This window comes from Triticum urartu, chromosome 2 (genome assembly GCF_003073215.2).
Source record: "Triticum urartu cultivar G1812 chromosome 2, Tu2.1, whole genome shotgun sequence".
Taxonomy (NCBI): domain Eukaryota; kingdom Viridiplantae; phylum Streptophyta; class Magnoliopsida; order Poales; family Poaceae; genus Triticum; species Triticum urartu.
Genome location: NC_053023.1, coordinates 675,743,324 through 675,759,327, shown reverse-complemented (window position 1 = coordinate 675,759,327; position 16,004 = coordinate 675,743,324). Strand labels below are relative to the sequence as shown.

At 43.1% G+C, this 16,004-nt stretch overlaps 1 protein-coding gene across 1 annotated transcript; it reads right to left on the bottom strand.

The window, feature by feature from the left end:
- Positions 1 to 9,804: 9,804 nt before the first annotated feature.
- LOC125539650 (AT-hook motif nuclear-localized protein 23-like) lies at positions 9,805 to 11,556 on the bottom strand. Its single transcript, XM_048703149.1, has 2 exons — positions 11,402 to 11,556; positions 9,805 to 11,117 (listed from the first exon to the last, which is right to left on the bottom strand). Exon 2 carries the CDS (start codon positions 11,083 to 11,085, stop codon positions 10,138 to 10,140), a length of 948 nt encoding a protein of 315 aa, XP_048559106.1. The 5' UTR covers positions 11,086 to 11,117; positions 11,402 to 11,556; the 3' UTR covers positions 9,805 to 10,137.
- Positions 11,557 to 16,004: the final 4,448 nt, after the last annotated feature.

Sequence of the window (16,004 nt, the reverse complement as noted above, 5' to 3'; positions counted from 1 at the left end):
GCATGGTATAGTTTGTACTCCTGGATCTCCAAGTTTCTTTGGTATTCCACCCTTAAAAGTATAATTAGCAAGCATGGTGGAAATTTCAGCTTCCGGTATCTTTCTCTTATTTGTAACAATTTCTTTCATATATTTAGCATAAGGATTCATTTTAAGCATATCAGTCAAACGCATATGCAAAAAGATAGGTCTAATCATTTCAGGAAAGCGCTCAAAATCCTCATCATCCTTTTTCTTGGATGGTTTAGGAGGAAAGGGCATGGGTTTCTGAACCCATGCTTCTCTTTCTTTACCGTGCTTCCTAGCAACAAAGTCTCTCTTATCATAATGTTGATTCTTTGATTGTGGGTTATCAAGATCAACATCAGGTTCAATCTCTACATCATTATTATTGCTAGGTTGAGCATAAACATGAACATCATCATTAACATTATCACTAGGTTCATGTTCATTACCAGCTTGTGTTTCAGCATCAGAAATAGAAATATCATTGGGATTCTCAGGTGTGTCAACAACAGGTTCACCAGAAGCATGCAAAGTCCTATCATTTTTCTTTCTCTTCCTCTTAGAAGGACTAGGTGCATCTACATTAGCTCTCTGAGAATCTTGCTCAATTCTCTTAGGATGGCCCTCAGGATACAAAGGTTCCTGGGTCACTTTACCTCCTCTAGTTGCAACTCTAACAACAAAGTCATTATTTTTACTATTCAATTCATTGAGCAAATCATTCTAAGCTTTAAGTACTTGTTATACTTGAGTGGTAACCATAGAAGCATGTTTACTAATAAGTTTAAGTTCACCTTTAACACTAGCCATATAATCACTCAAGTGTTCAATCATATAAGAATTGTGTTTCAATTGTCTACCAACATAAGCATTAAAATCTTCTTGCTTAACCATAAAGTTATCAAATTCATCCAAACATTGGCTAGCAAACTTAGCATGAGGGATTTCAGATTTATCATAGAGAGAATTTACCTTTACTACCTATGTCGATTTATCAAGACCATGTGTTTCTTCAATAGGTAATGAATTAAGACCATTAGTTTCTTGAACAGGAGGTAAATTCTTAACATCTTCAGCTTTTATACCTTTTTCTTACATCGATTTCTTTGCCTCTTGGATATCTTCAGGACTGAGAAATAGAATACCCCTTTTCTTCAGAGTTGGCTTAGGAGTTGGTTCAGGAAGTGTCCAATTATATTCATTAGTCAACATATTATTCAATAGAATTTCAGCTTGATCAACAGTTCTTTCCCTGAAAACACAACCAGCACAACTATCCATGTAATCTCTTGAAGCATCGGTTAGTCCATTATAAAAGATATCAAGTTTTTTTATTTTTCTTGAGAGGATGATCAGGCAAAGCATTAAGTAATTGGAGAAGCCTCCCCAAGTTTGTGGGAGACTCTCTTCTTCAATTTGCACAAAATTATATATTTCCCTTAAGGCAGCTTGTTTCTTATGAGCGGGGAAATATTTAGCAGAGAAGTAATAAATCATATCCTGGGGACTACGCACACAACCAGGATCAAGAGAATTAAACCAAATCTTAGCATCACCATTTAATGAGAACGGAAATAATTTAAGGATATAATAATAGCGAGTTTTCTCATCATTAGTGAACAGGGTAGCTATATCATTTAATTTAGTAAGATGTGCCATAATAGTTTCAGATTCATAGCCATAGAAAGGATCAGATTCAACCAAAGTAATTATATCAGGATCAACAGAGAAATCATAATCCTTATCAGTAATAAAGATAGGTGAAGTAGCATAAGCAGGATCATATTTCATTCTAGCATTCAGAGATTTTTCTTTAAGCTTAGCCAATAGTTTCTTAAGATCACTTCTATGATTGCAGGCAAGAAAGTCTCTAGCAGTTTCTTCATCCATAACATAACCCTCAGGAACAATAGGCAATTCATATCTAGGGGGAGAATCTTCATCATCACTTTCATCAATATTATCAGTTTCAATAATTTCATTTTCTCTATCCCTAGCAAGTTGTTCATCAAAAAATTCACCAAGTGGCACAGTGGTATCAAGCATAGAAGTAGTTTCATCATAAGTATCATGCATAGCAGAAGTGGCATCATCAATAACATGCGACATATCAGAATTAATAGTAGAAGCAGGTTTAGGTGTCGCAAGTTCACTCAAAACAAAAGGTGAATCAAGTGCAGAGCTAGATGGAAGTTCCTTACCTCCCCTCGTAGTTGAGGGAAAAATCTTGGTTCTTTGATCTTTCAAGTTCTTCATAATGATAAGCAGATATAAATCCCAAGTGACTCAAAGAATAGAGCTATGCTCCCCGGCAATGACGCCAGGAAATGGTCTTGATAACCCACAAGTATAGGGGATCGCAACAGTTTTCAAGAGTAGAGTATTCAACCCAAATTTATTGATTCGACACTAGGGGAGCCAAAGAATATTCTCAAGTATTTGCATCTGAGTTGTCAATTCAACCACACCTGGAAACTTAATATCTGCAGCAAGGTATTTAGTAGCAAAGTAATATGATAGTAGTGGTAACGGTGGCAAAAGGTAATGGTAGCAAAAGTAATATTTTTTGGGTTTTATAGTGATTGTAACAATAGCAACGGAAAAGTAAATAAGCGAAGAACAATATATGGAAAGCTCGTAGGCATTGGATCGGTGATGGAGAATTATGCCGGATGCGATCGATCATGTAACAGTCATAACCTAGGGTGACATAGAACTAGCTCCAGTTCATCAATGTAATGTACACATGTATTCCAAATATAGTCATCCGTGCTTATGGAAAGAACTTGCATGACATCTTTTGTCCTACCCTCCCGTGGCAACGGGGTCCTATTGGAAACTAAGGGATATTAAGGCCTCCTTTTAATAGAGTATTGGACCAAAGCATTAACACATAGTGAATACATGAACTCCTCAAACTACGGTCATCACCGGGAGTGGTCCCGATTATTGTCACTTCGGGGTTGCCGGATCATAACACATAGTAGGTGACTATAGACTTGCAAGATAGGATCAAGAACTCACATATATTCATGAAAACATAATAGGTTCAGATCTAAAATCATGGCACTCGGGCCCTAGTGACATGCATAAGCATAGCAAAGTCATAGCAACATCAATATCAGAAGATAGTGGATACTAGGGATCAAACCCTAACAAAACTAACTCGATTACATGATAAATCTCATCCAACCCATCACCGTCCAGCAAGCCTACGATGGAATTACTCACGCACGTCGATGAGGATCATGAAATTGGTGATGAAGGAAGGTTGATGATGACGATGGTGATGGATTCCCCGCTCCGGAGCCTCGAACTGACTCCAGACCAACCCTCCCAAGAGAGTTTAGGGCTTGGCGGCGGCTCTGTATCGTAAAACGCGATGAACCATTCTCCCTGATTTTTTTTCTCCCCGAAAGTGAATATATGGAGTCAAGGTTGAGGTCGGTGGAGCGTTAGGGGGGCTATGAGGCAGGGGGCGCGCCCCCCACCGTTGTGGACAGGTGGTGGCCCCCTGACGTGGATCTTTCTTCCAGTATTTTTTATATATTCCAAAATAATTCTCCATTGATTTTCAGGTCATTCCGAGAACTTTTATTTCCGCACAAAAAAACACCATGGCAATTCTGCTGAAAACAGCGTCAGTCCGGGTTAGTTCCATTCAAATCATGCAAGTTAGAGTCCAAAACAAGGGCAAAAGTGTTTGGAAAAGTAGATACGACGGAGACGTATCAATCCTCGCGAAGGCTTCGTTCCGTTTGGATTCCGTTTGATATTCCTTTTCTGCGAAACACTAAAATAGGCAAAAAAACAGAAACTGGCACTGGGCCTCCGGTTAATAGGTTAGTCGCAAAAATAATATAAAATAGCATATTAAAGCCCATTAAACATCCAAAACAGATAATATAATAGCATGGAACAATAAAAAATTATAGATACGTTGGAGATGTATCAATGATTAATGTTTATATTCTATGTTATAACTTCTATGGTTCTCGAGTCTGCAAAAACCAAGAAGCTCAGAGGAAAACTCATGTGCACGTGTAGAATTATAAGCGGTGAAATAGATTTCTAGTCTTGCGTCTAGGACAAGCTCAAGTGTTGCATGATGATTGTTTTTACAGATGATGGGCATAGTTAAGTGTAATGATGATGTCGACATGTTTGAGGGCACAATGTTAGAAGAACACTTGTGTTGAATTGACCCAAGTTGATTGTTATACTATGAGATCCTTCCGTCACAAGTTGATAGTTAATAACACAGAGAATGTTAACATATGTATAATTCCTTAGACCATGAGAGTATCAAGTATCTTCATACCAGATGATTTACTTTGGGGATGTTCTAATGTAAACTGTAACAGGGTGATCATAACAGCAACTTACACGTGCATAAAAAAAGTATGACACAAAACTTAATAACTCAAGATTGGGATTTTCTCCTCCGACGATGGAGAGATATTCTTAGGGATCTCTTGGTGTGAAGGTATCCATCATTGTGTAGGCAGAACACCTAAATGATGGGCTCGACGGTGCCACACGTGCACCACATCTCCTACGGTTTCTCATTTCATGAGATGCGGGCATGAGAATCTAGGCACAACCATCATGATACACCAGTCAATACAAAACTGAGAGGTGCCACGACGATCCTCCTGCCCTTTATGACAAGACAAGACGAGGTGAGCTAGTGACGCTCCGAGACGAGGAGAGGCTGATGTCAGGCTTCAATTTGCGAAGATCGCAACTTCCCCAAACCCTCGAGCTGTCACACTTCAAGGCAACAAAGAGCAAGCAAGCCTAAAAAATAGCCTTGGCCCCGGGGGCCTCGATGCAACACAAAGCACTACATAAGGACCTAATCCTTAAAGCCTCTGCTAGTCACTCTAAATCTAAAAAGAGCCCCCCCCCCTAAGAAGCCATAGAAGGGCAAGCCCGAAGACCTTCTTGAAGCCGTACTCATGAAACCAGGCCACGGAGACATAGGGAGCCCGCGTGGGTTCTCATTGGTAGCATGCTCCGGGGCTACTGTCGGTGTAATACACAGGGGGTGGCCTCTCGATGTGGATCCCATGAAGCTCAGCGAGGGTCCAACCGCAGGAGGGAGCCCTGGAGCCCGGATAAGAATCAAGGGATCATCTAGGCGTACAAGTCAAGATGGTGGCAACCAGATTGCATATATCATACGTAAAACCATGTCCCCCATCGCCTATATATGGCGGGGGCTAGAGCCGGCTATTCCCATCTACTCTGGTACAAACATACTCTCGATAGTCATACATCATCCCCCACTGTAACCCTCCCACACGGTACTCCGCCATGAATACAAACTAGAAGCTGGACATAGGGTGTTACTCGTCCATGGAGGCTCAAACCAGGGTAACTTCCTTGTTTCACCTCCGTTTTGGTACTTTCGGCTGCGTTCGTCACCCTACCGAGGGTACTGGCGATTCTATGTACTATCAATCTCACTTCGGGTTTTATAACGTATCGTGAAGTAAAAGTGACGATATTTGTAAACAAAAGATTCGCTCCAGTACTTTGTGAATATGCGGGAGTTATGAAAGGTGTCCAGATCTCACTGTTAACTATTGAACGGAATGTGGTTCGGGTCATATCCGCTTATTCTGAACTTGAATGGTCACACGCTTAACGGGTAGTAATTATGATGAGAACTAAAGTTTTAGAGAGTGAGCACCAAAAGTGTTTCGGATGGATCCGGAAGTGTTCTGATTGTCCTGGAAGTGTTTCGAAAATTCCGGAAAGATATAATATGTCCGAAAAGGTTTCGGGTCTATAGTACATTTATGGATTTGTGTTGGACTTGCCTATGGACCGCTGATAAAAGCATGAAATGTATCATTTGCCTTATAGTACATCATTATGAAATTGCACACAACTTTTCGTATGATGGAATATTGAATTGAGAGACAAGTTTTTTTGTAGGACCTCGTGTGCAGGAAAATGTCAGGCAGTAACAACACATAAAAATATTAAAATGTGTTGTCTAACCAATTTAGATCCATTGATGTTAGCACATGTTTATATATGAATATGGACCGGGAACTCCACCCGTACATTCACATACATGTCCTAATTCCCATTTCAACTAATTATATTTATTTTGTGTAACAACATGTTCACAATGGAAGTCATTGTGATTTACGAGAATGGTTTGCTTCATTCATTACATAGTACATATTGTGCAATTTCGTAATACATCCTAATAACATTAACTCCATGTATGTAGGTCCATGTAACAGGAGTGCCAACCCACTCTTCGACTCTTCATTGATACATAAGAATTGGACTAAATATGTTCATGCCCTACGCATGAAGGAAGCCAAGCACAATATAGCCATTCCTCTTCTTCAAGAATGTCAAAGACCCGATTGTCCTTCACCTGGAATTTCACCCTCTATGACGATGATAGCTTTAGATGCCCAATATGTCTGCTTTGGTACTTGTATTGGTACACTTGCATGATCAACCATGCTATATGTATGATGCTATTTTGTGACGTCAATCAATTATGCAATTGAGGTTGAACATATATTTGTTACATTGATTGATAAGAATTTTGTTGTCTATCTATGCTCCAATTCATATTCTGACCAATTTGATATGAATTCCATGTGTTAAATTATAGTAAAGAAAACATATTGTCTTGATCACTGTGCATTGGACACGGTTTAATAAAACAAACCGTATGCAGTGGATATCTACAATACAAACAATTGAAGAAATGAAGCCTCTCTGATGGATAGTTTAATGCACATATTCTAGAAGAAACATATCATGCACGATAAACAAAAGGACCGCACACAATTTTCTTTTCACCACCCGTCAGAAATAATGTACTATCGCACATGTTTCCCATAAATTAATTGTGGGTGATTGTACTCATTATCACACATAATTTGTGAAAATGCAACTGTGTGGGACGGTTTTGCCATCACCCGCAATTTCTCATTGGTCAGTGATGACCCCCCCCCCCCACACCCTCGCAACACCAGCCCATGCGAGCACGCGGTTCCAGAAACTGTGTGCGATTGGGGGCCCGAATGGTGTGCATAGCCCTAATTTGTACTACCGCGGGCACTCCTCTTCCCGATGCCATCATCGCACAATACACCTTCCTTCATGGAGATGAAAGGAAGATAATTGGCGGTCCAAACCAAGGCAAGGAAGAAGAAGCCCCGTCATCATCCAGAGAGTGAATCGGAGGTTGTTCCAAGTCCCAACATGCAATAGCAGAGAGGTGAATAGAAAAGACCGCGGTGGCTCCTGCAAAGGAGAAATTTGGTCACCCCCTAGGTCGGCGCTAGGGAGAGTGATACATGGACAGACTCGACCATCAGAAAATTTCACACTTGTTATGATGGGAATGGTACTTTCCAATATTTCACAAAACTCTATCTGTATTGATCCATGCATATATACTAAGCCGGGGAACATACAACTATGGATCTATCATTTGAACTCATAGTTTTGGTGTATCTAACATGCATTAATCCTTCTATAATTGAGCAATATATATTTTTAGCGCAAATTGATCAATATATTGATCCCTGATCAATAAATTCTATTTTGAACAACATATTTAATTTGTTATAATGTGAATATTTGAGTGCGTAACCATATTGTAATTTGGACTAGATTTAAAGTCTCCTCCCCATTTCAAAAGATTGAGGAGCCGGTGTTTTGAAGCTGTTTAAACTGAAGAGAGGTTGAAGTGCAAATCAAATGAGATAGTTGTTAATAAGGTTGTATGACTAACGTCTTGTAAAAAAGTATACTGTGCATGATAAAAAGCATATGTACACGTCAACAAATGGATGACAAGTTGTCAACTCACGCCCAATCAACCAACACGGGTAGGCTGGGTAAATCTGCAAGCCTCGAATCTAACATTAAATCTTGTTCAACCTAGAATATTGGTGCATAGATCTTGTTCTACGTCTAAAAGGAGAACTAAATTAATGTGCTTAATTTTTTTCACAGTGCTACAATTATGTGAGTTGGGTTGGAATTTATTCATCCAGACATGTATGTGGTACGCTATAGGAACAATACAAGTTTAAAACTGGAATTACCTATGAATCACACCAACATGCACAAATGTGGATGGCTTCTCAATCAAATGACCAAACTAAGACAACATATACTGAAGCTTGCAGATTGTATTAATCGAAATTTGTCAAAAAAAAGATGCTTAGCATTGTATGTCTCTCCTCCTTGCTTTAGAATACAAATGGACATTTCAGAAAAACAAAAGAAGAGGAGAAAGGTGTGATAGCTCCCGGGTGTCCCTACACTCTCTATGAACAGTAAATTCAAAGAATAGGAAAAAATTCAAAAAAAATCTGAAACTTCACGACATCAGATATGGTCAAACTTTGGAAGTTCTTGCAAGTTTCATAAAAACAAATCATGCAGAGAAAGGTGCACACACGAGTTTCAGATTCCAGTGCTAAAAGTGCTCAAAACTTCAAGGACTGAAATCTATTTCTTTGTGTAGAACTCCTCGAATGTTTGTTTGGTATGAAAACTTGCAATCACCTACAAAATTCAATCATATATGATGTTGCAAAGTTTCAATATTTTTTGAATTTTGTTTCTATTTTTTCTGAATTTACTATCACAGAGGGTGTAGGGGCACCCGGGAGCTGAAAAACCACTCTCGTTAAATACACATGGACATGACTGCAGGAGTGCAGGTCTAATACAGAGAATAATACAGTAAGACTGAATTAGACAACGTAGTAGACAATCAAAATATATATGGAATGATTTGACTGGCAACTATTCAGTGAGTTATTTAACTGATTATATTTTAACTCTAAGTTGGGCTTCACGGCAACCAAACAGGATTTGGATCCCAACTATATATTCAACACAAATGAAACATACACAGATGCATATTTAAGGACTCTACAGAATGATACATGGAATTAATATATCTCAACACATGAGAGGCTCAGATTGGCACCTTGAAATGCATGCATGTTCTTCAAGAAAGGAGTATGCTTACCGTCTACCCAATTCTACATATAAAATTATTAGCAACTTGTTCAAGGGAGAGTTAAGCCACCATATGAACAGTGATGGAAGACAGAGAGGCAATAACGAACATAACACATGTCAGCAGTGGAAACCTTAGGTCTCTAAATGCGCAAGTTCCAATAGCTTCTGAAAACTATGGTTCTGTTCTTTACATTACTCAATAGGACAAGGAGCGAAGAACATTGGGGGAAACGTAAGTGGTAGTAAGAAACATAGACAGACAGCTGAGGCTTCCCCATGAGCTATATAGCTATAGCTTGTTTCTGTGAGGATGCAGTTAGTAGTATATAGTACCTTTGTGATCTTTAAACAACGGCAAGCATGCACACGTGTGAGAGCAAAGCACTGTAACAACTGAATTGTGATGCAGTTCCCAATTTGACAACTCCAACATAAACTCAGAACCAGAAAAGAACTAAGTGACGAGATATGCATGATTATGTTAGCTCAAAGCTGAACTGTCGTGAAGACTAGTATAATATACACACATCACTTCGTTAGAGTACACATAGGGCATCTAACACCTTTGTATGACACAAAAATAATTACCCAAAAGCATCTACAACACATCGATCTATCTAATAAAGTAGGAATTGACAGCTTAATTAAGCCCACACGAACACTAAGAGCACTAAATTTTCCTCCTTATCGGCTGGAATCGAATCTGTCGTCCACATAAACAACATACCAGCAAGACCAAGATGACTAGACCCATGCATATGCTCGGACAAATTGAGGGATAATTATTTAAAGCCATATTGAAAATCAAGATCGAGAAGGTTACACAGGCCACAGATTAAGGTTCAGGAGAGACAAGAAAAGAAAATAGAAGAAGAAGAAGAAAAAGAACAAGGAGGACAACATGATCAGAGATCGACAAAACACTACGAAATTGTACAGAGATAGAAATAGTGCAGTAGACGATAGATTGTTTCCTTGGATCGTTCGTGCGTTCGTGCTCTAACCTTTTTGCAAACTGCCCTGAAACCTTGTGGTTGCTCATCGTGATCTCGCCTTCTCTCCTCCGACAGCAATTACACCGATCTCCCAAGCACCTGTGAGAATTCAGAACTGTGACCGTCCGCCGGCCCAGCCGTGGCCGTCGGCACCGGGCGGGAGCTGCGAGCCGGGACCGCCGGTCATGTTGTTGAGAGGCAGCTGGTTGAAGAAGGGCAGACCGGCAGCCGACGGGTCGGGAGGGAACGGGACGCCGCCCATGCCGGCCGCGGCCGCGGCCTCGGCGTCGCCGGGCTGCTGCATCTGCATGCCTGCCGTTGCAGGCGGCGCCTCCTCGTCCTCCAGCGGGAGGCGCTCGTAGGCGACGTTAGCGAAGGACGCCGCGATGACGATGACCGGGCCCGCGGCGTAGAGCGCGCCCACGACGTTGCCGCCGACGACCTGCCCCTGCCCCCCGGCGAGGAATATGGTGAGGCTGGTGGCGCCAGGAGGAGCCGGCGGGGGCAGGAAGGAGCCCGAGAGCGACAGGATCTCGAACCTGCCGTGCAGGGTCACGACGGCGCCCGCGGGGGCCGACGGCTGCCGCAGGGTCACGTTGGTCACGATGCCGCTGCCGCTCAGCACGCACACGCCGCGCTGCCGCCGGCACGCGTACGTGGAGATGCACTCAAACACGTCGCAGCCGCTCCCGACCTCCAGGATGTGGGCGCGCAGCGTGTTGGCGCTCTCCCGCGTGATGATCACCGGCGGCTTGGGCTTGTTCTTCGATCCCGGGGGGCGCCCCCGTGGCCGGCGCGCCACCATGTCCCCAGGCCCGCCCCCGCCACCGCCACCCGCGCCATCACCGGCGGGGCCGGAGGATGAGGAACCGCCGTCGTTGTTCTCGCCGTACTGGGCGCCGTAGTTGCCGCCGTTGCCGTTGCCGTTGTGGTCGTCGTCGGCGGGCTCATGCTGCTGCTTGGCGTAGCTGTTCTGCTGCAGCTGGAGGTCCGGGTGGAGGTGGTGGAACTGGTGCACGTAGCGCGTCGCGGCGGTGCCAAGGTCGAGGCCTGCCATGCTTCTCTCTAGCTCATGTACTGATGTACTAGCTAGGAAGCAAAAGATTTAGAACTCCAAAAAAGCAGGGAAAAAATACAGGGAGAAAAATCAGATTGAAACAGAGTGGTGTCTTGTTTTTAGGTTTAAAAGGAAGCCTTGGAAAAGGAAGCAATGATTTTTAAAGCGATGCAGTTGTTTATGCTCCTGCTTGGTTTTTAAAAACTCTGGATCCACAAAGAAGCAAACAGGGAAGAAACTAAACAAAGGTGCAAGAAGATAGTGCTTGGATGGAGAGGAAAGGAGAGGTGAGAACACCAAAAGAGAGAGCACGCACTGTGTGATAAGGCGATGGCCGGGAGGGGAGAAGAAGAGAGGACGGCAAGCTATGAAGAGGAGGAGATTAGATGAGAAAGGGGGAGGAGGAGAGGAGAGGGGGTTTGAGAGCTTCTTCCAACCAGTGGGAGGAGGAGGTGCAACATGTACATAAAATAATGGGAGGAGAGAGAGAGAGAGAGTTTGGATGGGAGAACAAATTCTTGTGCATCCCTCCAGCTGTGGACAAGAAGAAATGGTGCGATGACGCTGACATGTGGGATTCGGCGTATGCGTGAAGGTGAGGCCCATGAGGCAGTTTCATGGGTGTTGTGTGTGCGCTGGTGACAGAGAGGAGACTTTCGGCGAAGGGGCGCGGGGTGAACTATGATGCACCAGTGTGATGCATGGCGACAGTGATGGCTTAGCGTGCCCATTGGAAGCTTTATGACGCTTAACCAGGGTTAGGTGCTTAAACCTGAGGTTAACGACCACTAATCCAGGATTGATACGACTTAGGGTAGAGGTTGTTCATACCGCGCCCCTGCACATGGGTCCCACTTCCAGCGCATTTTGCCCTAGGATCCTTTGCTCCGCGGTTGGATCTGGCCCTCATCGAGTGCACACACTATGCCGCGGCGGTACACGAGTTTGGTGGTTCAAATTGATCTTGTAGTCTTTGTATATGCTATATTTTTTGAATGTGGTTGCAACATTAAGGACACAAGAGTTTTGCATCTTAGCCACCGAATGATACTTATAGAATAATGCGATTAATCTTCCTTTTTTCATCGTTCTGAAACTTGCCAAGCCCATTTTCTTCATGGAAAACGGTAGGGAAGACCCCTACTATGCCATTCTATAAAAAACAAATTGGTGAAAAATTTACAGTGGAAGGGGAATACTTGCCAGACCCTTCATTTTCAGTGTTTATATTTGCAATCTCCTAGTTGGATTCTTTTTCGACCATTTTTGACAATGGATAGCTCATTGGAGTTGTTTCATGTGGGCAATTGATAAATAGCATAACATCTCTGCAAGGTCTTTTCTAAGAGAATAAAATGTATGCAAGGTATGTCTTTTCATTTGTGACGGCACGTCGTGTCGTGATGTAAAACAACGTTGATGTGCCACTTTCTCTGGCACACACTTTTTACCTAGCTTCGTAATATTAATTTGGTGGTGATCACGACTGCGACATATATTGGTAGGTTAGTATTAGCTTCCCAGCAAGATTAGTTTTAAGTGGGATTAATCTAATGATTAAGCTCAGCGCTTACTTTCTTTAGCTAATTTGGCCAGCACCGTGCCCATACATATGCTCTAGGAGATCCAAGACACACCATTAACTAATATGCATGCGCGATCAGTATATATGAGATGCAGTTCTCTCCAACATTAAATTTAAGTTCCAACAATTGATTGATGCATTTTTAATTGCTCATTGTCCTTTCGAGTTATACTTTAGACAAGGCTATTTATAATTTGGTTGTATGTAGTTTACTCATAATATAGTATGTCAAGTCAAATGGATGACCCGCATCATTCTAACTCCAGCTTACTTTATATGATCTATCTTATCAATTCGTATACCGGTAACCGGCATGCCGTACTTTCACTACGTGTGATGACCTAAACTTTGGACACTAGGCCTACTTTTTTACCATCTTTTCATGAGACCAATTAACATGAGTAAACTCACACCGGTTTTCCCAAAGTTGTACAACTTTTTTAATGTTTCTCCTTGATCCTTTGGAGGTAAATCTATTCAACCACACGCGTGGTAGTTTTCAACTACGAAGGCATGGAATATGTAACTTTACAGGAAACAAAACATAGGCCACCTATAGGAAAGAACACTAGTTTATGTACTCTGACAAGTTGTATTAGTTTCATTGTTTATGTAACTATATAATATAATCAGCTATCAATCATGTAACTTTATGAGAATAAGGACAGATCGTGCACCCATGCTTGGTGCTTATAACTATACTAATAGACTGCAAAAATCTCTTAGCGAATGCAATCTGTTCTTTTGAGCTTGTGGATGGGGTATATATTAATGAGATTATTTACTTGCTTCTATATATTCAAGTTACAATGTACCAATAATAGTATCTGGATATTATATGTATGTCCAGCATGATTACAGTTCCGGAACTGCAGCCGTTGTCTTTTAATAGGTTTATTATTCCAACCGCTTCTGTTATTTAACCATCACGACTAACCATGAAAAGTGACACCAGCAAGGGTCGTATACTTTGAGGGCGGTCTTAACTTAATTGCTCCATTATCTCCACATATATGCACAAAATTATTCTGGAGATCTCCATAAACATGTCTGATTTTGAAATTCCCGTTCAACATAAAATTCCATATCGTCTTTATTATGTACACACCACAAACATAAACAAAGTGACAACTCTTGTAGCATAACACCGCATAAATGATTTGTATAGTAACTCGAAATAGGCTTTTGCCCCGCTTTATAAATAAAGCAACGATCCACACAATCCATGTTCGAACAACACCCGACAGACAATGGATGGGGCTACAACACAGTCAAGCCCAAGAAAAACGTAAAAGAAATAAAAAAAGCCACCTAATGGCAGCCGCATAGCGGCACTATGAGGACGATAGTCGACGCGCCGAAGCCAAGAGCGCATCCGTCATAAGGCCGAGTTGATCGCGATCACACTGCCGCGAGAGTGGGTGCCAGTGCTGCAGAAAAGTAAGGAATTTGAAGGAGTCGGATGCCTTCCTCGGAAAAACCTTCTCGATCAACATCTTATTATGAATCGTCCAAAGAGTCCATGACATCACCGCTAATAGGCGGCGATGTCATGACTGCTGTAAAGCTCTGTGTTGGAGAAACTCCACGAGATTTAGGGCCTCCCAGTCAAGCCCCAACATCTCACGGGCGTAAGTCCATAACACCCTTGCCCCCGTACAAGAGAAGAGGGTATGGGTCCCTGTCTCTGGTACTGCACAGAGGGGGCATAGACCATCACCAGGTATGTGCCGCTTAAGTACCTCTGTCCCCGAGGGGAGGCGATCCTGTAGTAGCTGCCAAACAAAAATCTTAATCTTTAAGGATACAGGGGCTTTCCATAGGGGGGATAGCCAGGGAGTGGTAGGTGACGGGCAAAGGACATGGTATGTCGTGCTCACTAAGAACTCCGCTGTCAGCGCGAGCCGCTAGGATACCGTGTCCGGATAATCCGGAAGCACCGGTGGTAGGGCGGCCCGCAATTTAGTACAGTCGCTACTCTCGGCTTGTCCAAAGGTATGAAGAAACTGGATGTTCCACTGTCCAGCTTGGAAGGCCGTGGAAACTAGTACAGACGGGTCCACACAAATCAAGAATAAGCCTGGGAAGCAAACACGTAATGGCTCAGTACCCAGCCAGGGATCCAACCAAAATTGGATCCCTTTCCTGTTCCGTAAGGAGAAGCTAGGCGGATGTCCTCCTTGATCCTTTGGATGGCTCGCCAGAATTGTGAGCCCTCCGGCCGGTTGCATGCCAGGAGGGGCTCACCCCTAAGGTATTTCGCCTGGATGAGTTGTAACCATAGCCCTTCCTCGATGCATAAGATCCGCTAGACCCATCTCAGCATGAGCGCGACGTTCATGCGGCGGGATGCAGTAATGCCCAGGCCACCATGGTCCTTAGGCCTGCAAATATCCACCCACTTTACCATGTGATACTTTTGGCGGCCATAGGCCGCCTGCCAAAAGAACCTAGCGAGATCCTTATCGAAGGCACTATGGATGCCCTCAGGTAGGATATACACCCCCATCATGAACATGGGGAGGCTCGCTAGGTTGGAACTAAAAAAGGATCGATTTGCTCCCTTTGGAGGTGAACCGTCCTTGCCAAGGCTCTGCTCGAGATGCCACTCGTCCCACCAAAGGGTCGAATGCACTCGTCAGGATCTTCGAGTCTGCCATCGGCATCCCCAAGTAAGTAATGGGGAATGAGGTTAGTGTGCAGTTTAGGTTATCCACAATCCTTTGTTGGTCCTCCGCAGGGAAAACCAGGATGATGACCTCACTCTTGTCAAAGTTAATCTTGAGTCCCGACATAGCCTCGAAGCAGAGGAGTAGGAACTTTAGATTAACTATGTCGAGATCGAACACTTCCACCATAATCATGGTGTCATCGGCGTACTGGAGATAAGTGACCTCTCCTCCTGGAATGAGGTGACCAAAAAATCCCGAGAGGTGGCCGGCCCTCCTAGCTTTATCCAGGACTCCCGCCAACGCATCCATGATGAGATTGAAGAGAAGAGGGGATTCGGGTCCCCTTGCTTCACTCCCGCAGAGGACGAAAAGAATGGCCCCACCTCGCCATTATTATTAATCGCCGTCTTGCCAGACCGTACCAACTGCATAATCCAGTTGCACCATCTATCCTCGAAGCCTCTGCGCTACATGACTAGCCGCAAGAACATCCAGTCTAGCCGATCATAGGCTTTCTGGAAAGTCCAGCTTGAGAAAGACACCCTTATGCCCGCATGATCGCACCTCATGGACAATCTCGTGAAGGGACAAAATCCCGTCATGGATCAGTTTCCCCTTCAGGAATGCTGTCTGAAGTGGGTGATTCATCCTCTCAGCAACCG